The sequence below is a fragment of the Protopterus annectens genome, chromosome 4.part0 (assembly GCF_019279795.1).
Source record: "Protopterus annectens isolate FY-2018-M chromosome 4.part0, PAN1.0, whole genome shotgun sequence".
Taxonomy (NCBI): Eukaryota; Metazoa; Chordata; order Ceratodontiformes; family Protopteridae; genus Protopterus; species Protopterus annectens.
This window is the reverse complement of record NC_056733.1, coordinates 152,232,906-152,258,128: the sequence shown is the minus strand read 5'-3', so window position 1 is coordinate 152,258,128 and position 25,223 is coordinate 152,232,906. Positions and strand designations below refer to the sequence as shown.

The 25,223-nt window shown below is 39.7% G+C and overlaps 1 protein-coding gene across 1 annotated transcript in view; it reads left to right on the top strand.

Annotated features, from left to right (window-relative positions):
* DNAH9 (dynein axonemal heavy chain 9) overlaps positions 1 to 25,223 on the top strand; it is a 3,419,770-nt gene that overhangs the window by 3,259,421 nt on the left and 135,126 nt on the right. The window contains exon 61 of the mRNA XM_044069722.1: positions 16,118 to 16,266. Within this exon, the coding sequence (XP_043925657.1) occupies positions 16,118 to 16,266 (149 nt within the window). The remainder of the gene's footprint in view (positions 1 to 16,117; positions 16,267 to 25,223) is intronic.

The following is a 25,223-nucleotide window of genomic DNA, read 5'->3' as shown; positions in this document are numbered from 1 at the left end:
GTATCCAACTGACAGAACTCATACAGACAAAGTAGGGGATTCCACCTCTACCTAGCTGTTACTAGTGGTGTTCCACAAGGATCTGTGCTGGGTCCACTTCTGTTTGGAATCTATTTCTCAGAAGTTCAGGTGAAAATAGATGGCCTGTGGCATACCAGATTTGCTGATGACTGCAAACTGGGTGCAATCATTGAATCCCAAAACAAGGTCACCGTACTATAAAAAGGGCTTATGCAGACAAATGACTGGTGCCAAAGCCATGGAGTTAAACTTAACACAAGAAAATGTATTATCATCCCCTTCAGTAAACATGAAGTCCCGGCAAATTACAACATTAAAAATACCCCCCTAAGTTCAAACCCAGTGGTGAAAGATTTGGGAATGTAGGTTGATAGCAGCCTTAACTTCGGTCATCACATATCCACAGTGGTGAGGAAGGCCTTCTATGTTACCCATCTCATAAGCAAGGGAACAGCATCCAAAAAGAAGGGTTTATAACTCCTCTCTACTCGTTCCTCCCTTCTACATGTACCTCATCAGACAACTGCTGCTGCTGAAGAGACCTCAGTGGTTTCTCACCAAGAAAATTCAAGGCCTTCATCACATGACCAATATGGACAGACTGAAGGTTCTGTCACTATACTCTGTATTGTATAGACTGCTTAGAGCCGACTTGTGCCTGGCCTACAGAGCAGTCTCGGACCCTGCCTTAATGGAAATGCTACACATCCGCAAATCTTATGGGACAAGAGTTACTAACTCTAGAGACCTTAACCTAGCCTGCAACATAAACATGACTTGCTGGAGAGACAGATACATCTCCCACAGGCTATCACTCCTCCGGAGCAAACTCCTAGTGCAAGTTAAACAGAGCTCCTCAATGACTCTATTTAACTATAACTTGGACAGTTGGATAAGAAACCATAAATTCATCCCGGGAGTTTCATATATGTCCCTCTTGAATAGGGGAAGTCGGTGTTGATCATAAATTCATATGCTAATACAGGTTATTTCTCTCGGTCTATGAAGGAACAAGTGTAAACCATGGCTAGGCTAGGCTTGTTTGTAAAAGGCCCTGGTAACCTCCTATGATCCTATGAAATCCTGAACCTTGTGTTTTTGAGGTAAATAACCATTATGCCAACTCCCAACCTCAAGTTTATTAAAGCCAATACTGTGCTAAAAGAGTTAAAACATGACTCACAGAACACTGAAATGGTTAATGATGTTACTTCTACAGTTAAAATTATTTTCCCAGTCTATGAGTTACATTTACTGCCTTCTGTGCTAACTTCAATAACTTTCCTTACGACTTCCTATGTCTCATTTTCTCAGCTACCCCAGATTTAGCTACAACATGCTAGAATCCTTCAGTCAACTCAGTTTCTCACTTTTGAATTAAATATTCTGTTCTTCTTTTTTGTATTCCCACCAAAGTTGTTTTTTTTCTGTTGTCCATTACAACTAAATTACACTTTTGCTCACTTTCCACTTGCACCATATCTCACTTTAAAACTTACACAAGCTGTACACATCATTACTTACACTTCGAAGAGAAAAAGATCTTTCAGTTTGCCACAATGGTCCTTGTTTTTCCATTCCTAGTTCTTCCACTCCAGTGTTAAAATCACTGATACATGATGAATGTGGGAATTGTGAGCCACACTGAATACCAGCAATCTCATATGTGTTGCCAGTATTAAGGCTCTGAAACATGTAGAAAAGTCATTTAAATTGTCAAGGAAAAGCTAACACTTTCCTTAAGAAACTGCCATCTTTTCATCTTACTAGGAAGAGAAAGAATTGGCAGACAAATACAAGTAGCAATCATAACTCTCGACCTTCCAGCTACAAAATAAGGAACACTGTCTTTCATAATGTGGAACAAATAAAATGTCATAGGGAAGGGAGTATTTCCATAACAAACAGCTATGGCAATAGGCGCAACCAAACTTCTAAATAACCGCGAGAATAGCGCTACCGCATTTTTAAGTATGGCAACCGAAAAACTTACAGAACGTGGGATTTCAAGGTGCCGTAACATAGATTAACACAACATCATATAAGTGGCAGGGTTAATGCCTCAGAAATAGTCCAGAATACTGTGTAGCCTGCAGCTGTCCTTCAAGTACCTTGCGCTCTTTCTTTTTCAGCTGTTCCTCAGACAAGCTTCTCTCGGTCTCACTGTCTGAAAGATTTGTAGTCATGATGGGAGATGCATTAGAAGAGACACTCGGGATCTTAGGGTTATCAAGTCACCTGACTGGTACTCTAAATGAGCATTCCATCATGACTTGTGAAGCAAGATGGAAAAATAACTACTTGAAGAAAATAAAGCTTCTGTGGTTTGAAATTTGAAAATGTACAAGCAAATGAGGTATGTTCTTAACTGTGTACCACTTTTGTTGTATATTTTCTGATTTCAACTGAGACAGTTAAAAAGCAATTTTTTATAACACTCTGTAAGGGTGCTTAAAAAAAACAAAGGGGAGGGCGCGCGCCCCTGCGCCAAGGCCTAAATCCGCCATTGATACTATCGTGGTGTATGCAGGTCTGGGATGGAATCGGTTTGGCATGCGTTTTTCCTGTTTTTTTCTTCTTCTTCCTTTTGTATAGTACATATATCTATATAATGTTCTGTAAATTCATTGCGAGTCTGGGAACCTCATTTGCACCACTTGTATGCATGAAGTCATTCTTCCTTTCATTACCCAGAGCTCACAACCATAGGTGAGGATGGGAGCCATTAAACTGAGAGCTTTGGTTTTGGTCTCCACTCTTTTTTCATCACAGAAATCTGTCTACTGCTGCTGAAGTATCTGCTAATCAAGCTCCCGATCCTGTCTACCATCAGCCATGAAGATAGACAGCAAGATCCTTAAACTGTCCCACATGGAGCCGATTCTTTCCACTTAACCTACAGACAGCAATCCACTGTTTTATTGGGCAGGACTGTTGCATTTGATTTGCAGGTGTTAATTCTCATCCTATCTTCTTCATATTCAACAGTGAATTACATTTTCATGTGCTGAAAAATCAGAAGCAGTTGAGGTGATGGGGAAAGCATTATTTGCAAACAAATGGGATACAACCCGCATGTTGCCAAAGCTACATTCTTTCCAGACACTGTCTGTGTCTTCATATCTTGGAAAGAAAAATCTTAAAATGGAGGGAAATACGAAATACCATTGGCAGAGTCCTACACCCACCTTAAACATATCTAAGTGCCAAGACAGTGGGCATACCTCCCACTATACAAATATAGAGATGGACTAGTGTGAAACAGGGGCTGGCAAACCCAAACCCTCAATTGTTGTAGTACCTCCAAGAAGATATTTTAAGATACATAATCATATAACTTCTATAGATACACAAACTGTATCTAGACCATAGTGGCAAACTCTCATGATCTTCCAATATCCATGCAAGGACAAAAAGCTGAACAGTTATTCCATACTATTGATGGAATCTGCATTGCTGTTTCTGAATCAGAGGCTCAGGTATTCACATGGTCTGTCCTTTTCAGCACACTGACATTTATTTTCCTAGGGAGGCTGAATATTGTGTCCTTTTATAATTGGAAGGTATCCTCCTGCCCCCCTCATTTTTTTAAAATAGGGATCACCACTCTATATTTTACTATTTTAGATTGTTTTTTTTATCCCTGTGCCTGCTGACCATCAAAGCACAGCAAGTGTCCATTTGTTTCCCTATCCCTGTGGGGAAGCAGTCCTGCTGACCATCAAAGCACAGCAAGTGTCCATTTGTTTCCCTATCCCTGTGTGGAAGCAGCTTGTGGTATGGCCATCACACAGACAGACATAAGCCTGGGTTGTGTGGTTCTACACTCACACCTTATAAATGCTATCATCACAGTTATGAAATTACCAGTCCCACATCACCGGGTCCTAAAGCCACTGCTATCATGTAAACCTCCATCTGCATAGTAAGAAATTATCCAATTGGGGCCTTCAAATCCTTATCCCAGACATGGGTGAGACACCATAAGGCTTTGATTTCTAGCTTCTCTTACCCTACAGTTTCTGTGCCTGAGACATTAACTGAACTCAGATCTTCTGTTCTGTTCTGTATTCCGATCTTTCTATCCCTTACTTTGCCATTCCAGAATTTTGTCCTGGTCTTTCATGCAACATTGAAAAGGTGTGATAACTACAGCAGCTCTAATCATTATCTAGGGCTTTCAGCATTTTGGGCTGGATTAGATGTACTACTATAGCCTTTCCAATCCCTGACTACTTATTTGTCCCATTAACCTCATGTACAGTAACGGACCCAATCCTACTAGTCGCCACTGACACTGCCTCCTAAAAGGAGGGTATTTTGCTGGGTTTTGATGTTCCTCAGAGTCTTCCTTCCATCTCTTAATGAAAAAGCAACACCTCTTCTTCCTTGCTGAGAACATCCCGGATAAAAGATTTCTCCCGCCTTGTCATCAGATGGTTTCCCAAAATCTCTCTCAGGCCATCTGAAAATCATTCACCATGGGCTTTTAAAATAATCCCACACTTGGACACTTTGTGTTGTTAACTTCTACTGCATTCTCGGCCCGTCAGTACATATCACTGAACTCAGGAAACACCCCTGCAAACAGTATATGCCACTAGTTTGCATGAGCAGGTTCTTGGATTACTGCTGTGGCAAGCACCAACTGCTCCCCAGCTACTTTCCATGTTCCTGACAAATGGAAGAGTCTGTTCTGGAGTTAGGATTTTCAAATAGTCGTCACAGAGACATCTGTTGGGCATTTCTAGGATATTACTCTATATGTTTGGAATTCAGTGGTTTGTCTGGGTGCCCTCTCAGCCATCTGACCAGGCTTACCAGTACTATCATCTGACCACCCATCCCCTAACCTGGCTGCACTATACAGGACATATGGTCTAGGGCTGATCACATAACTACTTTTGTCTTATGATGCTGTGGTTTGAAGTACCATTATAACTGCCCCTATAGTCATATGTGGTATTTGTTGTGCAAAGCCTATAATTAGCACAAAAGTCCAGTAACATTTCACCATTTGGGTTCTAATCAGGCAAGATGTTCCTCTCATTCATGTCCTTTCACTTATCTGTGTTTCGTCTCTTGGGAGTACTGAAATCTCTTCATAGAGGTAGAGCGCTAATAGGTGATGCCCTATCAGTCTTCACTGCTATGTTCTCAAGAAAGGACCAGTATCAGAAGTAAATTATAGGTATGTAGTGAAAGCATAAACCACACAGAGTTTTTCCTTGTTGCAAGTTGAAATTGCATTGACACCTCACTGTCGTTTACAGTTAAAAAGTCCAGCTGTGCAGTACCCAAGTCAATAGGTTGTGAGAATCCTTACACCAGCCTTGACTTCATAAAAGTGATCTTCAGAGTTTTGGAAAGAATATTCCCAATTCAGACCACCTGTATCTGACTGGTACTTTTCATTCTGTTACACAAACTCTGGCTACTTTTGTAGCAGTGAGGTAAGCTGGTTTCTATTTCAAGGGTCTAGCCTTTCATTATCCATCCTACTCCAGCCTGCTACCTAACTGGCACTGCACATGACGTTACACCCTTTGTTTTATGAGCAGTGAACCCACATGGTAGCTCTATACAGCTTTTTCAGACTGAGCACAGCAGGGTGTCATTGTGTCACTCAGCCATCATTTGCTTCCTGTTTGCTGAAAACACAACCCCAGTCCTCACTCCAAGGGTGGATCACAATATTCTATTCAGTGCATTCAGGTGAAATCTGATATGCTTTTACACAGGGACAGATAACAGTGCATTCAGGTGAAATTTGATATGTTGTTAACACAGGGACAGATTCATAGGCTCATAGGTTGGTACTAGGCTATCAGACCTAGGGCCTATATAAGCCTAGCCATAACAATTCCCTGGCTGTTTATTCCAACACTATTTACTTCCCTTGACTCCTGTCTAGCAGGGCAACTGATGTGATCCCCGGGGTGAATTTCCTTTCTCCCATCCAATCGTCAAGGTTCCTTTTGAAGAGGGCCAAGGAGGCTCTCTGCTTGACATGTATGGGCAGTCTATTCCAGAGTCTGGGGAGTCTCTGAATCAGGAACCTATCCCTCCAGTATGTTTTATTTATTGTGATGACAAGGTTTAGATCCCTGGAGCGTGTGGCTCTGAGGGATTGGGATTTCTTTAAGTGTAGCATGTCCAGCAGCACAAGGTTTGACATGGACTTGTATGTTAAACCTTGTCACCACAATAAACAGAACATGCTGGAGGGATAGATTCCTGTCCCAGAGACTTCCCATACTCTGGAACAAACTACCAATCTATATCAAACAAAGCTCCTCATTAGCACTCTTCAAGAAAAATCTTGATGAGTGGTTGGGAAATAGGAAATACACCCCGGGGATCACTTCTGTGTCTCTGCTTGACAGTGGCACAGGAAAATAACTTTCTTGGGTGACGTAAGCCATGGAACCTTGCTGGCTAGGCTTACATAGGCCCTTGGGCCAATAGCCTAGTACCTACCTATGAACCTATGAGATTGCCTCTGAGTAGATGATATACGAAAGAGTATAGCTGGAGTTTTTTAAGGCGGTCAGCATAGGGCATCTGCTTTAGGCCTGTGATTCTTTTAGTGAGGTATTTCTGCAGCCTTTCCATTTGTTGCAGATGTCTTGAGAGGTACATACCAAATGGGGCGTTGTATTCTATAATGGGTCTAATGAGGGTTGAGTACAGTGGGACAATGATCTCCTTTTTTCTGGATGAAAAGCTATTAGTGATGAGGTATGCCACATAGAAGGATTTCCTGACTGTTGTGGCGATGTGGTTATTGAAGGTGAGACTACTGTCCACCTGTGTCCCTAAGTCTCTTATCACACTTTCAGTGTTTAGTGTACTGCCACCTATATGGTAATTCACAGATACATGTTTTTTCCTAAAGGGGATAACTATACATTTCTTGGCACTGAGCTTGAGCCCATGGCTCTGGCACCAAGCATCTGTTTCTGTAAGGCAATTTTGTAGATTATCCACATCATTTGGGGATTCAGTAATGGCTCCCAGTTTGCAGTCATATGCAGCGTAACAGCATATCAGATAGTGCATTCCAGGTGAGATCTGATATGCTGTTACACAGGGACAGATAACAGTGCATTCAGGTGAAATCTGATACACTGTTACACAGGGACAGATAACAGTGCATTCAGGTGAAATCTAATACACTGTTACACAGGGACAGATAACAGTGCATTCAGATGAAATCTGATACACTGTTATACAGGGACAGATATCAGTGCATTCAGATGAAATCTGATACTCTGTTACACAGGGACAGATAACAGTGCATTCAGGTGAAATCTGATACACTGTTACACAGGGACAGATAACAGTGCATTCAGGTGAAATCTAATACACTGTTACACAGGGACAGATAACAGTGCATTCAGATGAAATCTGATACACTGTTATACAGGGACAGATATCAGTGCATTCAGATGAAATCTGATACTCTGTTACACAGGGACAGATAACAGTGCATTCAGGTGAAATCTGATACACTGTTACACAGGGATAGATGACAATGCATTCAGGTGAGATCTGATATGCTGTTACACAGGGACAGATAACAGTGCATTCAGGTGAAATCTGATACGCTGTTACACAGGGACAGATAACAGTGCATTCAGGTGAAATCTGATACACTGTTACACAGGGATAGATGACAGTGCATTCAGGTGAGATCTGATATGCTGTTACACAGGGACAGATAACAGTGCATTCAGGTGAAATCTGATGCACTGTTACACAGGGACAGATAGCGCATTCAGGTGAAATCTGATATGCTGTTACACGGGGACAGATAACAGTGCATTCAGGTGAAATCTGATACGCTGTTACACAGGGACAGATAACAGTGCATTCAGATTAAATCTGATATGCTGTTACACAGGGACAGATAACAGTGCATTCAGGTGAAATCTGATACACTGTTACACAGGGATAGATGACAGTGCATTCAGTTGAAATCTGATGTTCTGTTACACTGGGATAGATGGCAGTGCATTGGAAATTTCACACAGGGTGAACAAACAGTACCAAGTTACTCAAGGGCAGTTTGTTCCTGCTATTTAAAAAATATTACTGTACCCTTACTTGAAATGGGCCAGTATAAGTAATGAGCATTTTATTTACATAGTTTTAACACCATAACATGCTAAAAAAATAAGCAGTAATCCAAGGCAGGGTATGCATAATTAATATTCTAGCAAGAGTTATAGGTGTTATTTGGCCTTGAAGGCACAACAATCTAAAGACCCCCACCTTGGCTCCATTTTGTATCTCTCTCTCTCTCTCTCTCTCTACATATCTATATATATATATATATATATATATATATATATATATATCTATGTGTGTGTGTGTGTATATACATACACACACACACGCACTCTCACATTAAAGAAAACAGGAAAAGTCTCCATGCCAGCTCAAGCTCACTAGTATTCCATAGCAGTATGGAGTGGGGATAAATAACAGATTTAAGAGGCTAGAACTGGTGGGTAGAGTGCCTGAAGAACTATAGACAAGAAGTTTGTGATATTATCCAAGATATGATAACAAAAAAAAAAACATTAAAAAGGCAAAATGGCAGTCTTTGACACTTTAGAAGTGTTTGAGGAAAGAAATGCGTTTATTTATTTGAATTTATTAATAGATTTGGAGCACTGATCACTAGTGAGCAGTTTCAGTCTTGGCCTGGACAAGTAAACATAAACATGCAAAGCACCAGTGAATGTAAGAAGGAGAAGAGGAAGTAAAGGCAATGAAGATAAGGAGATATGTAAAATGTAATGTTTTCAGGGACTAGCTAGAAAAATAATGAGACATATTTAAGTAAGCAATGCTGGAAAAAGATAATAGAGTAGGAAAGAGAAGATATCGTAATCCAAGAAAATTGGTGATATTAACAGTAATGCCCAAGTAAAAACGGTACGATAAAATGCAAATCCCAGTTTTCATACATAGGAGCGATACCTAACTGCATCTTATGCATGCTGTACAGTACATCACTAGGGTACCCCTATTCACTGGGGTGCCTGGTCCCTTTCCTGGTGTCTTGAATTGTGCACACAAGCACCTGGTACACGTCAGCATACCTAGGACTCCTGTCAAGACTATATAGCATTACTGAGTAAGGCAGATAATACTTGACAGCATGCCATATCAAGTCGCTACAATAGTTAGCAGGTAAATCATAGTATACACTAGTTGGCTGCCATGCTGCATAGCACCGCACACTATCTGCATCAATCACTGTGATTCCTGAATGCACATGTGGGAGGCACCAGGGTCATTGCCATATGATAGTACTTAAGGAATCAGGTGCTGTGCAATATCCCACTGGAGGAAGCTTGTTGCAGCAGGGAGGACAGCATAGTTTGTGGTAGGAAGTTTGAATGCACCATGCATGTATTGCCATAAACACACACACACACACACACACACACACACACACACACACACACACACACACACACACACACATCTATAGTACTTGGAAAAAAAATGCTTATTTAGGAATGTTCCACATTTATTGTTGACTATCTTTGTATTGCTGATCAACACGTCAGCATATGGGGTCTGTCATTTCTCTATCTTTAAATTTCATTATTTGGCATTAGCAATTGCTTTGACATTCCTGTGACAGTGAATGATGAGGCTTATACAATGTTTCACAGGTTTGTGAAACTTATACCACAAGTTAGCCTCTCTTTGCACACGTACAGGAGTCTTCCAGGTATGCAGCAGAGTCTTCCCATAACTGAAGTCTGATGCTGTTTTTTGAAGTATGTAGGGCATGGTATTGGGTTCTACTGTATATCAGCCCTACACAACTGTGCAGTATATTCATGAATGAGGCCTGAAGATGGGAAAGACCGATCAGAAGCCTAAGATATTAAGAAAAGGTTACAAAAATGCACAAACGACTGTATAAGAAGGAGCTAACATCACTGATATATATATAATAGTATGTTCTCTGATCTAGAGTCCAGCATCCTGAAAGTGAACTTAATTCTGCTTTAGAAATATCAAAGCTGCAGAAAATGACGAAATGCCACCAGTATTGTTTAAAATCTTGCAAAATGATACTGTTACTTGCTTATAACATGAGGATAAATTTGAGAAGTACAGAAGTGGTCTTTGGATTTGAAAAGGTCAGTTTATATTAAAGAAGTAAAAAGTGCTCAGATGATCAAATAATTACACTTATTTGCTGTGATAACAAGATAATGCTGAAAATCCTGCAAGCCAGACTCCAGCAATAAATGAACAGATAACAGCCATATGTGCAACCTGGTTTAAGAAGGGGAAGAGGCATGAGAAATCAAATTTCCAATGTCTGCTTGATAAGGAGCTGTGGAAATATATTTACTTCTGTTTTATTGACTACTCTGAAGTCTTTGATTGTGGGGATCAGTATGCTCTTAGAGGAATAGAGGTCACCTTATTTGCTACCTGAGAAATATGTATGCAGATCAAAAAGCAGCAGTTAGAACTAAATATGAAATAACTGGTTCAGGATTAGGAAAATGACTGTGGTAGTGCTGTATATTGTCACCATATTTAATTTATGTGTTGAATATCTTGCATAAAATACTGAGTTAGAGGAATTAGATGCTGAAATCAAAACTACCCAGAGAAATGTTATCAATATCAGATATTGGATATGCAGATGATACCACTCTGATGGTTTACGATGAGGATTTAGAGTGACTCATGATGGCGGGGAAAATAGAAAGCATAAAAGCTGAGCAAACAAAAAATAAGATCATGTAATGTAGTCCTACCAGTTCTTTGCATATAGTTGGTTAGAAAGAAGAGGCAGTGAGAGATTTTATTTTATGGGTCTCGAGGACGTCTGTAGATAATCATTATAGCCCTGAATTTAAAAGATACTTTGTGTGAGGAAAGATGTGGCGTGTATGAATAATACATTAAAGAGGAAATGTCACATTGTCTCCAAAGATTTGTATAGTCCAAGCTGTAGTTTTCCCAGTAAGAACATATAGCTGTGTTGGTTGGAGTATAAGTAAGGCAGAGGCAGTGCATGAGAAAATCTGTGCTTTTAAAATGTGGTGTAGATGAACATTTTTTGAGAATTCCATTAATTGCAAAAAGACCAAATTATTTAATACTTAAGTGAATAAACCTTCACTTAAATCCAGATAGCAAAATTAAAATGTAAATATTTGCCTACATAATGCAGAGGCAGGATTATCTACAGAAGACACTGAAAATAAAAAGATCAAAGACATCAGAGCTATGACTGATAGGCAGCATTACTGAAGAAATGAATATGAATTTGCAAAATCTTAAAGTAGCAGTTGTTCACAGGCAGATCTGTAATGTCTAAAAAAACACATAGCCAAGACCAAAGAGAAATCTACAAGCCAGTGGTCAAAAGAAAGCAGTCAAAATTAAATTCTCACAGAAAATATATTTCTGTTTACATCTGGAATGTCTGTCTGAGACCAGTTACTATAATTGTTAAGGTCTTCACCTCCGTTGTACAAGGTTCGATCCTGACCTCCGGCCATTGCCTGTTTGAAATTTACACATTCTCTGTGTCTCTCTCTCTGTGGGGTTCCTTCTACTTCTGAAAAATATACTGAGTGTTTCTATCTCATACTCACCCAAGAATGGAGCTGTGGACAGCAGCACAGACTCTAAATGTTGCCCTATAGGAGGAAGAATTGTATAGACCAACAGCTTTGGGCATCTAATCTGGTACGCAGTATCCTCAAGACTGGAGAACACGGATCACAGATTTCACCCTTTGGTAGGTCTAGCCACTTGCCTGTATTATAAAAATATGGTTGTAGGTGATCTGGTCATGACAACTAATGTCAGCAAAAATGGGCATATTTATTTGTCAGTGATGTGGGTTGAGGACCCTGCTAACTTTGACCTATGCCATGGACCCAGTCTAACACTGGGAGGGGTGTATGTGCCCTTATTGGCCAGTGTGTGCCCATTATAAAGCTCAACAGACCTGGGTCAATAAAGTACTCACTGACTGGTGTCCAGTTGACCAGCTTAGGTCACTTGGGATAGCTTTGTTGCAAAACCAGGATGTAAAAACAATCAGGCTGCCAAGCATGAACTAAGTATTGCTGCATTCAGTGCAGATTCACTGACAGGATGAGATGTGGACGTACATGACATGATAGTAAGAGAAGGCTGGACAGCCTATATATCTGTGAAACAAAATGGAAGGGCAGTAGAGCAAAGCCACTTAGCTTGGGATCTAGAGTTTCCTATTCAGGAGAAGGACAGGCTAGAAATGGTGTGGAAATTGCAGTGAGGGAGAAGCTTCAGAAGAAGGACGTTATCAGAATTAGTGGCAGACTCATGGCAATCAGACTGCAGCCTAATGATAGCCTAGTATTCATAATCTCAGCCTATACCCCACAACAGGACTGGAGAGAAAGCACAACAGTTCAAGGAATTGCTCAGGGTCCTAACACCTCAAAAAAAAGAAGAAGAAATATGAGGAGTTGAAGAAAAATGACAGCACCTCCAAACAGTGTGTGTAAGGGCTACAGAAAAGATATATGGCTGAGAAAGGTACGGCAATAAGGTACATAAGGAAAGCTGGTGGTGGAATGCAGAAGCCCAGGAACTCATCAAAAGAAAGAATACTGGTTGGCTAACAAAGACACTAAGGCAAGAGTTGCAGTAGCAAAGAACAAGGCATCAGAGGCACTTTACCAACTTCTGGAAAGTGACTGAGTGCATGATGCAAAGAAACTCTCTATCAGGTTGCATGGCAAAGATAGATAAGATGGACCCCCTTCATAAGGGATGCCAGCAAAAACATCATCATTCCACAGGACATCAAAGGCAGATGGAAGGGTACATCCTGCAGCTTCTGAATGAAGAAAATCCCATATAAGCTGTACTGCCTGAAACATAGCCTAAAGTGAGAGAAGAGGAGGAGCCCACCCTAGAAGGAGTTAGAGCAACATTAAGGAAAATATTTGCAGGGGAAAGCAGCAGACTCAGATTAGGTCACAGCAGATATGATAAAGATGTTGGGTGAGATAGGGGAGAAAAGACTTCTGAGGGTACTCAGAGTGGTACAGAGGAAAAGGTATGTCCCAGATAACTGCAGAATAAGCATACTAGTGCTTGTATTCAAGAACAAAGGAGACATTCACAACTATGGGTATTATAGAGGTATCAAACTCCTGTCACACTGCATGAAAGTTCTGTAGAGGGTGATTGATAAACAAATATGCAGAGTCATAGAAAGTAAGATGGGAAATGAGCAGTCTAGATTCAGATCACGATGTAGCACAACTGACCCAGTGTTTGCAATGAGACAAATATTTACTAAGAAGCTGGAAATGAGGAAAGAGTCTAACTGGTCATTCTTAGACTTGGAGAAAGCATATGAGAAGGTCCCAAGAAAGCTGATTTGTGCAGTTGTGTGGTGGTTCGAAGTGTCAGAGACATTGGTAGAATTAGTGCAAGCTATGTAGAAGGAGCCATTGACTCAAGTATAGACTGTGTCTAATCTCAAAGAGGGGTTCTCAGTGGGAATGGATGCACATCAGGGTTTAGCTTTGAGCCCACTGCTGTTCATACTAGTTACTGACTTCATTACCAAACGGGTTGGAGGGGACAGATCAACAAAGTTGCTGTTTGCAGATGAGGTGACATTACAGGCAGACTCTGAGCAAGAATTTCAGCAAGGGAAGGGGAATGGAATGCAAAACTGAAGGCACACTGGATGAAACTGAGTTACAGGTAAGATAGTTGTAATGGCAGCAAATGGGGATAAGAAGAAGAAGCTGAAAATTGAGACAGAAGTCAAAATAATAGAACAGGTTAACAGCTTCAAGTATCGGGAAGGATGGTTAAGGAAAAGAATGTCGAAAAAGCTGAAAAGTAAGCTGTACAATACAGTGGTGTGACAGTCAAAAAAAAGAGGACATTTGAGCAGAAGCAATAGTAGCTCCAATTACAGAAAAGATCAAGGGAAACAGCTACCATGGTTTGGGCACATGTACACAAAAGCAGAAGGTAATCTGGTGAAGAAGATTTGGGCAGGGAGGAAGAAGCCAAGAGGAAATGAGGGTGGCCATCAAAGTAGTGGATGGAAAAAGGAAGAGTTGGTGATGAGTGACACAACACTCCAACCACATGTAGAAAATGGGTAAAAGGAGGTGATGATGACAATGATGAGACCTGGGGTGCTAAAGTCCTTAACAGCATCAGTAGTTAACGTTGACTAAACAATGACAACAACTGCTCACATTATGAGACAGCAACGGCTTTCTACTATGAACCAACATTTAGTAATTTAAACAGACAAGACACAGGCATAGTTAACTTTTTAGTATTTTAATTGGGATGCTATTTATATAGTAATACAAACTTCAGTTTAATGTTGCCACTTTTCATCAATTAAATATCAATGAATTTAATTTGTTTTCGTTAGCAGCATTAATTCTTTGTTTAGATCAGTCACTGTAGTCATTGTTGATGTACAATGTTTTTGCTACCCAACTGGAGTGCAGTGTACTTCAGGAGACGTAGGCTGCTCTGTGTTGTAGAACCTATAAACATACCAGCAAACTTTACTTTGTCAAGAATTAACATTGTTTTGCAAACTGCTAGTCAAACAGCTCTAATCAAATAAAGCTGAATGTCCATCACAAACATGACTGCTATCTTTACATGAGAAACAAAGCTCTTAGTGAGACCCTAAACAGAAACTTGTTCAATAACTAAGCATATTATAGAAAGTTCCTAAATCCGCAAGCTGCCCCTTCAAGCAGAAAATCTGACACAGCCATATAAAATGTATTTTTATTTTGTTTTAGTTGTTTACTAAAAGGCACTTATAAATCCTTTTACATTTTCCTTGTCCTCAGGCTGCTGTCTTCTATCCCCTAAGTAGATAAACACCAAATCTCAGGTTTTTGTTCTCAGACGGTAACCAGGTACACATTCTAATACTTCAGTATAACAAACTGTCGATTTCCTACATTATGTTGCTTCTGTTCCATTGTGAACTTTCTGCAGTCTGAAAGTCAGGTAAATAGAATGGTCATCGGAGGGAGGAAGGAATCATTGTATACCCCTTTGAATAATAGCACTCCAAATCTGATGAGCTAAACAGATGTTTTAATGATGGGAAGCCACAACTGTCTTCCTATCAGAATTCCAAACTCACTCTAGTAAGTCCTTTTCAAAAAACAAACATGGAGTCAAACAAAAACAGCAAATTCTGAAATTCACTTGTTATATGTTTTTTTTTACAAGGAAGCCTTGCACTACCTTTATCAGACATATGCCCACTACCCTCTGCTGCTTATATGTACTAACTCCAAAATGTCTGCATCTTAGAATGGGAAAAAAACTACTCTTGAGATATCCCACCTGCGGACATAGTACATATTCCCTCTCATTTTGAATTCCTAGTCTTCTAATAATTAGTACAGTCCATGGAATTTCAGCAGACATCCACTGTAATTATCACTGAGAAAAGATCATTTCAATCAGGAGACTTAAAGCAACTCAACAGTCATCATTAAATGTCCTCCTTTACCTCTGTAACATAGAAGCTCATTAAAGGACTCTTCTTGGCCATACAGCCTATCATGATATACACAAAGAACTCCAAATTAAGGTTTATTTACTCTGTGCGATCTGAATAGAATAGTTCTGAAATGAAAGCATGGACAGTGGTAGAGAGCATAATGCAGTGATATCACTGACCCAAACTGCAGTTTTTTCTTTTATTGTGTATACCAACCTGCATCAGTGAACCTTTTCATGCACTGTCATGTTGTCATTGAAACTCTTGTGATTCTCAGAACAAAACTAAAGAATATAATTTATGGGCTGTGTTACACAACAGTGTTATCACAATGGTAAGAAATATTGTGGTGTACTGTGAGTGGGTAAGATTTGCCATTAAGGATTAACATAATCATGGGTATTATTTCAAGGCATTGTGTTTGTTAATAAACGGCAGTACATTCTTAAGTTACATTAAAGACATATCAGTATCACTGTATATAAAAAAAATACTCTTTTTTTTTTTTTTTTTTCCCCTTTTCCACAGAGATTTCGCAGAAGAAAAGCTGGGTAGCAAGTATGTGATAGGAAGAGCGTTAGATTTTGCAACTTCCTTTGAGGAATCTGGTCCTGCCACACCAATGTTCTTCATTCTGTCTCCAGGTGTAGACCCACTGAAGGATGTAGAGAAACATGGTAAGACTGTATCCTAGAAAAGTGAACCAGGAATTTTTAACTCTGCCAATAAATATAGTAACACTATCTTGAGCTACAGTTATAGAAGGCTTGTTTGTTGCTCAGTCAGTATTGCATCTTAGAACAAGAACATTGTGGCATGTAAGTAACATCATGTCTAACTCCTTCCTATATGAAGGAATTTTTGTAAACTGACTTTTTATTGCTTCACTGACATACATAGCCATATTGTTCCTAACTGGTAATCATCTGTGACTGCTTTTTAACCCATTTCTTTCTCTGCTGTATGTTCAGATTAAGCCTATGCTTTATATCCTCTGTTCTAAAACCTGCTCTTAATTTAGGAATTCCTAAAGTGTTTTGTGCTTGTGTTTATTTTTCAGGTATGTTTTCAGTTCATCATTGTGGGCAGCCATGGTGGAGCAGCGGTTAGCATTGCTGCCTCACAGCAAGAGGTTCTCCGGTTAGATCCTTGGCTGGGGTGCCTTCTGTGTGGAGTCTGCATGTCCTCCCTGTGGTTGCATGGGTTTCCTCCGGGTACTCCAGTTTCCTCCCACATCCCAAAGACATGCTGTAGGTGGATTGGACACATTAAATTGGCCCTAGGTTTAAGTGCGTGCATGTGTATGCCTTCTGTGGAAGGTTGGGCGCCGGGTTGGCAACTCAACACCATAAAACTCCACTGCCAATCATGAGCGGACAGTGATCCGCTTTGGCGACCCCTAACCGGGAAAAAGCCGAATGAAATAGAAGTTTTCAGTTCATCATTGTGTGCACACAAGGCTTCATTAAGCATTTTCTAATGCGGTGGTGTAACAGTCTAGCAAATGGAAATAAATAGCTTAGAAAAGAAGGGATGTATTGAAAGAAATCAAGTTTAGAGTTGTTGCTGGAGTGGAGGTGTGACTGCCATGTGAAGTGTAAGCTGATAACTGCTCATCTAATCATCTTGAAAACAGCATGAATCTTTTTTTTCTGCCTTTGCAAGTCTCTTTCTCATGGACTAGAATAGTAGCATTGTCATTGGCTAGCTAAAGACTTGTATTTGCCTATTTCAGCATTCTGAATAGCTGATGCAGAAAGTTCATTAGTACACGTCTGATGATTGTTTAGAGTCAGCAAAATTATCAGAAAAAGTATTCTAAGGTGAATTTAAACTGAGTGAATCTATCTGTGTTTTTTTCCCAGTAAGGGAAAACTGACTGTTGATCAGATAGTCCAGAAATGAGATTATAGATGGCTTTATTCTGTGTTATTCAGCAAATAGGAATAGTGGAGGTTTGCCTATAGATATCTATTTTTGTCCAAGCATCATTTCAACATGATATAAATATGTGTAAAGCTAGTTAAGGGGAAACAAAAACATGCAGTGTCTTGTCCTGAGCAGATGAGCAGATATGCTTATTTATAGCATGAAATAGGCATGGGGACTGGTTTGGTGGGAAAATGGGAAAAGATATGTGGGACAATGAGATTACATATCTAGAGCAATGGGTGGAGTATGAGATGTGACTTCAACCAGTTTTTGCCTGTTATGAATATGGCACCCCTACTGAAGTAATGTTCTGCCGCGGTGGTATGGCGGTAGCATTGTTACCTCACAGCAAGAGGTTTTCCCGTTCGATTCTCGGCTTGGCTTAGGAGTGCCTTCTGTGTGGAAGTCTGTATGTCCTCCTCGCGGTTGGGTAGCTGTCAAAAGACATGCGTGCGTAAATGGGCGTGCCTTCGTTGAAGGTTGGGTGTCGAGCTGGCACCTCGGCGTTTCGTAACAAAAAATCTACTGCCAATCATTAGCGGACTGGAGTTCCACTGTGGCGACCCCTTACCCGGAAAAAGACGAAAAACAAATAACTGAAGTAATGTTCTAGTTTTGTCACTTGTTTTTTAGGGTTTGCACTGCAACACTGACATCTTTAAGTAGTCTGTATATTTTGTTAATTAAATTTATAGCTGCTGAATTGTCATTAATGCATTCTAGGGAATTCACTAAGGGAAGTCTTGCCTCTTTGGTCTGTGTATTTATATTTTATGATCCTGTCAATTTTAGCATGCATTTTTGTCCATGTCATCAAATAAATTATAATACATTTATTCAGACATAAAATTAATGCCTTTGGTTGTAGTGTCTGTATCATTTTATATAGTTTTGTCCAGTAACACTGAGTCATATTTGTTTGGTTTAGATTATAGCTGACAGTACAGATTTCAGGAAGGGTATGACATCTGCTAACCAATTTCATAACATTGCTATTGCAGCATAAGCATTAGTGTATGCTTTCCTGTTCAGTTTTAGAAAATGCCTGGGTACTCAAGTCTTGGGCAGTTTTACTTTGGGTTCTCAAGTCTTGGGCAGTTTTACTCTGGGTACTCAAGTCTTGGGCAGTTTTACTCTGGGTACTCAAGTCTTGGGCAGCTTTACACTGGGTACTCAAGTTTTGGGCAGCTTTACTATCAGTTGCTTCTTCTTCTTCTTCTTTCGGCTTTTCCCGGTTAGAGGTCTCCACAGCGGGTCACCTGTCCACTCATGATTGGCAGTGGAGTTTTACAGTGTCAAGTTGCCAGCCCGGCGCCTAACCTTCCACAGAAGGCGCACACTCACACCTAGGGCCATTTTAGAGTGTCCAATCCACCTACAGCATGTCTTTGGGATGTGAGAGGAAACCGGAGCACCCGGAGGAAACCCACGCAACCACAGGGAGGACATGCAGACTCCGCACAGAAGGCACCCCAGCCGAGGATCGAACCAGAGAACCTCTTGCTGTGAGGCAGCAATGCTAACTGCTGCACCACCGTGGCTGCCCAGCTTTACTATCAGTTGCTACAAGTATTTAATTCAGCTGGATGCTCATTAAAGGTTTACACAAGCCAAATGACTGCTGATGTAAACCTTGGCTCTAGATGATTGTCATTGTTGAAGTGACACCCCAACCCCATGTGCAAAAATGGGAAAATGGGTTGTGGATGAATGGATGAACAGATAAACTGACTGAAGATGTGTCATCGGGGACTAATAATACATTTCATTAGGGTGTATGGAATACTGTTATTTTGTCATGCTTTCATTACTTAGGGTTTTTAGTCCTCTGGGTTGCCATTGTACTGTGCTTGGTTTTTCCATGTTTGATTTTTTGGTAAAGAACAAACAAATAATTCTTTGAGCCACTGTATGGATTAGTGCCAGTTAAGTGTTCAGTTCTTGTTCTTTGCTTTCTTAATCTTCAGAAATAAGGCCGGGCACTCCCTCCCCATGCTACTTTTAAATTGTCACTCTGGGATTGTACAACTTTAGAAAAGGAGGTGGAGGATTTTGTTTCATGTTCAAGTTTAAATGCAGAAATTGTAAAAAAAAAAAAAACAGGTTTGACAATACATAAGTAAAACTGAGTACACTGTAGCACAGAGTCCCTTCTAAAATTACTTAGTTGGAGTTCCCTAAATCCGGCCTGTATGTTAAATACCAGAAGCTGGTGGCATTGTTTTCAAAGATTATGAATTCCTCATTTTCTGACAGTGCATGACCTCAGAGTGACCTCCGAGTGCTAATACTAAAATTGTGGGAGTGTGTAGTCATGTATTGCTGTTCATGGTGGGGATGGACAGCATTATACAATGTTTGGGTGTGGATTATGCTTGCATGGTTTGGTGATGAGGGTGAACTCCAAGAAATAACCACATTTTAAAGCCAGGTATGAGTGTGTCCCAGCATAACTCACACTCAAACATGGTATGCCTAGTTTGTCTATTAAATGTTTGAATTTATTTGTATTATTTTTGGTGGCCAAGTGGTGCAGCAGGTACTTTTCTCACCTCACAGCATGAGGTTCCTCATTTTGACTGTCAGCTGGGGTGCCTTTTGTGTCGCACCTTCATGTCTTCCCTGTGTTTGCATGGGTTTTCTATGTCTTCCCTGTGTTTGCATGGGTTTTCTGTCTTCCCTGTGTTTGCATGGGTTTTCTGCAGGTGGTCCAGTTTCCTTTCTCAGTACAAAAAAATGCAGTAGGTGGAGTGCACGTGTGTGTTTGCGTATGTGCGTGCGTGCATGTGTGTTCATGTGTGTGTGCGTGCGTATGCGCGTGCATGTGTGTGCGTGTGTGTGTGTGTGTGTGTGTGTGTGTGTGTGTGTGTGTGTGTGTGTGTGTGTGTGTGTGTGTGTGTGTGCATGTGCACGTGTGTGGCGAAATAATAACTGCAGCAGGGATAGCCAACCAGCAGTGTGAAGACTGGCTGTAGAGGATTGCTACTGTTGAAATCCCACTCCAACCCCCGTATGCAGAAAAGGGAAAAAGGGGTTGTTGATGGCTGAATATTCTCTTAGTATACTGTTCTGCAGCAAGGAAACGTCTATATGTGCAAAATGGATAGTTAGATGTTAGAGAGAGAAGGTATTTGCAGTTTAAAAAGGTGCATATGAATGAGAGCAGTTATTTACTTACAAAGTAGATACACTAGAGTTGGTCCAGTATGTATTAAAACTAATTTAACACTCTTTTAGCAGTATTAAATGAACAATGTTTTTCCAAAGAATCCATACTGTACTATTATAGCATAAATAAATATATTACAATGTATTTTTTGCAACATAAGGAACCTCAGCAAGTCTGCACAAGGATTATAACAAAACAAAACCCTAGTTTGAAACAGATTTTTCTTCCTTTCGGAAACTAACTGTAGTAATTCAAAAATGAAAGAGGGTGGGTCAACATGGAGTAAATATAGTTCTTGTAACTGCAGTACTGCTACTGAGTCAGCATGCTGTTCATTTTCTGGTACCAAGTGCCAGGTAGGTTTCAAGATCTCATCCATTGTATTGAATAGTAGTGTTAGCTTGATGTTTATATGGTCTTAGTTCTCCTTAACTCCAAATACACTCCCCAAGAGTGGATTGACTGGCAGTTGTTCACTGGTTTGGAAAAGTATGCGTCTCTTGCCTGTTTTGTGTTCCCTGAATTCACTAGCAACATTTCTGACTCACTTACTTTAATTGTTTATACCCAGTAGAACAGCAGTTATCTTTTCCAGGCAGTCAACCTTCTGCTTCAAACTAAATGTCGCTTCCTGGAGTGTCAAGTGATGCAGGGTTAGTCCAGCAAGAGTAGAGATGAGGCTTGAACTATGGAGGTAACAAGTGGACAACATTATGGTATATAGGGTAACATTGCTGTTTGGAAGGATGCTTTAAAATTGCATCTTAGAACAGAAAATGGAAATTATTTGTATGCTATCATTGTTAGAAAGCAATAGTTTCCCCACCATTTGCTCTCTGATCTTCTTAGCGGTGAGTAACTAAACTAATTTATTTATGGAGAGCATCTGGTTTGGTCCAGTTAAGTTTTGAGGAGTTATCCTCCCATTGTATAGTATGCAGTTTCCAATAGAAAATATTTATGAAGTTATTTTATTAGCATGTGTATAAATGTATTTATTTCATTTTCTTTACTGAAGTAGACCATTAATCAACATGCGCTCAATGGCACTCTCAACACAGGAAAAAACAGAACAAATGGTACAGAGGTAGCTAATATATAGAAATGAAGTAAAATACAAAATACTTTGCTATGAACACACAATATACAACCTTTGACTATCGATGGTCTAAGAGTGGCTGTGGGATTGTGTACCTATTTGCACTGTAATATATAATAATTCAGAGGATAAAGAGAAGTTGGTGTCATAGTGACTTCTGCTGAAAAGAAGAACTGGTCAGCCTTGGTGTAAAAATGCTGCAGTTTTCACTGAGAGTGAACACATTAAACATGAAACTCATAGTTTCAAGATTTTCATATCACTAATACTTATACCTCTCAACCTGGAAATATCAAAAATCTGGACAAGGCACATGGAAAAAAAGGTACAAATCTGTACGCTGATCAACGTGAAATTTGCATACATAATTATGTAACCCCACCCACTTCAATGGAATTGTGGGATACCAACTTTCAAATGCAAACTGAAGAACAGACAACCAAAATATGGCACAGGAGTCCCCCTGCAGTTATTTCAATGTCCCACTACCTGGCTTAGGCTATTTTGTCCCATTTACCACAAACACAAATGTGTATACTGCTTTACTTCTATAACGATTTGGATTTTATTTTTACATTTTATAGCACAATGCACAAACAACAGACATCTGCTAGTGCGGGGAGTGCCTTCTGTGTGGAGTCTGCATGTCCTCCCCACGGTCGAGTGGCATTCCGAAAGACATGCGTCAATAGGTGTGCCTTTGTTGAAGGTTGGGCATCGAGCTGGCAACTCGGCACTGTAACAACCTACTGACAATCATTAGCGGACTGGAGTTCCACTGTGGCGACCCCTAACCGAGAAAACCTGAAAGACAAACAAACATTAAAACATCTCTGCCCTTAAAACTCACATTCATTGAATGAAACAAAATGCATGAACCAATAATGACAAAACTGCCCAATTCAGAACATTTAATTCCATCATAAGTCTACTTACACACATGAATATATATATATATATATATATATATATATATACACACACACACACACACAAACACCCACACACACACACACACACACACACACACACACACACACACACACACACACACACACACACACCTCAATAGAAAATAAATGGCAACACAAAAACCTTTACTCTAGCAATTTTCTAAGTTTATAAGCTCAGTATTTGAAGTCTGAAATTCAATTGCCTGCCATTATTTAGTGAATTTTATTCAATCCTTCAGAGATTTGCCACAAAATCTAGAAAACCACAACAAAAATATGAGGCATATACACTGCTTGCATAAATATACCTCCACAGTCTGCAACATCATCCTATTCACACCAAAATAACTTATTACCAAGAAATCTCTCTTCACTCTAACTTACATAAACATAACATTGAATTGGTAACAAATACACCTACTAAGTGGCTAGATGCAATAACCAATGACAATTTGAAATCTAACTATCAAGTAAAAGATGTAATTAAGAACAAACTCAAAATATTGGCATCCTGTACAGGATACAGTCTTAATTAAAACCACTTTGTGTCAAAAAGTGCACCAGAGGAAAATTAAATTAAGTGCTTTCATTCTTTTAGTCTTTAGAATGAGACAATAATAACAAGACTTTCTCTTTCAAAGGCAGAAAAACGTACAACAAAGGTCAGTAACCACTAGGAACTCAACATCTGACATATTTATTAGCAGAATAAAAATGGCAGAGTAAAAACACCAATGCAAATGGCAAAACTTTCATGCTATTCAGACCTGGTGGCATATTCTCAGACACACACACACACACACACACACACACACACACCTTGATGTGCACTTACTACTTGATGCATGATGCTTCCAAGCTTCTTTTTCCCCATAAATATGACGAGTCGATGACCACCAAATAAATCCAAATGCAATGAGCTGCTGCTTCAACGATAAAGTAAATTAAGTAATCCTTCCAAATGTGTTCTTGCTTCCCGCTCGCTGCTAATACATGCAAAATGAGCTGCAGCTGCTGCTTAATCCAAATGAGTCCCACTCGCTGCTTCCGTAATGATAATACTGGATTCTAGCCCGGCCCCTAAATAAAAGTAATCCAAATGTGTTCTCGGTTTCCCGCTCACATTTGCAGCCGGAAATGATGATGTGAGCTGAAGGAGCTCAATTTCGACTGGCTGACAGCCCTAACGGAGCTGACGTCATCGCGCACGTGATGACGTCAGCTCCGACAGTGGGATATTTGAAAAAATTTAGAAAACCAAAAGAAAAAAATCGGAAATTAAGGGGTGACACTCGGGAATCGTGGCACCCCTTCATTTGGACCCCAAAACTCGGTATAAACCGAGTAATTCGGTATGGTTGAGAGGTATGCTAATACTATGACAACCAGAATAGCTTACTTCTGATATATCTAGACTGCAAAACGTGGAGATCGAATACACATTTGCATTGCCAGTGTATTTACTATTTCAGTGTTTTGAGTGTTTCACCAGTGGTACCTGCCAAATAAACAGAATATGATTTCCTTAGAATCCCAACTAAAAAAAACTTCTAGATTCAGCCTGGGTAATGCTCCATAAATGCTGCCTTCAAGATTTTAATTTTTCTTGTAATGTGATTTCAGAAACAATCTTGAAACTATTTTATTCCTTTGTTATAAGAATTCTTCTTCCTAACAATACCTCTTAGAGTTGTTTTGTCAACATATTTTCTTGCTCTCATATTAGTATACGTAAACAATAATGCCTAGCAGGGTGTGTGTTTACACCCCTGGAAGGGTGTTAGTTACACATTAACACACACCCTGGAGGGTGTTTTTGTGCTTAGAGAATGGGATCTGTATAAAATTGTTGTGTTTTACTTATTTTTTTAAGTAATATTATATTTTCTATATGTTTTTGATGTAAAATAGTTCATCTGCCTTATGTTTCAAACTTTCTGTAGTATATATTAATGGTGTTGGAGGAAGCATTTTACATAAAAAATATATATGAAAAAAATAGGACTTTAAAAAAATAAGTAAGTAAAATACAACAATTTACTGTGTGTCCCATTCTCTGTCTCCATCTCTCTCTCACTCATACACAGTCTCTTCTGCTTTCACACACACATACATATGCACACACACACACACACAGTCTGCAGTGGTTTCATACTCGCATTCCCTCACACAAACATAACTCTCAACCTCTTTGCACAAAAGTGTGGAAAAAGCCAAAAATAGTGGGGGGACAAAGCCCCAAAAATAGGGACAAATTTTAAATATTGCTCTTATAAACTTAGAAAGTTGCTAGAATAAAAGTCATTATATTACAATCCATTTTCTGAAGGATATAAAGCCTGAAACTCAAATGCCTGTCGTTATTTAGTGAAGTCACTCCTCACTGATTTGCCATGAAACTTCAGAAAAACACATATTTTATGAGGAACAGACAAAAATATGAGGCAAAAATCTAGACATTCTGCGAAAATTTGGACAGTT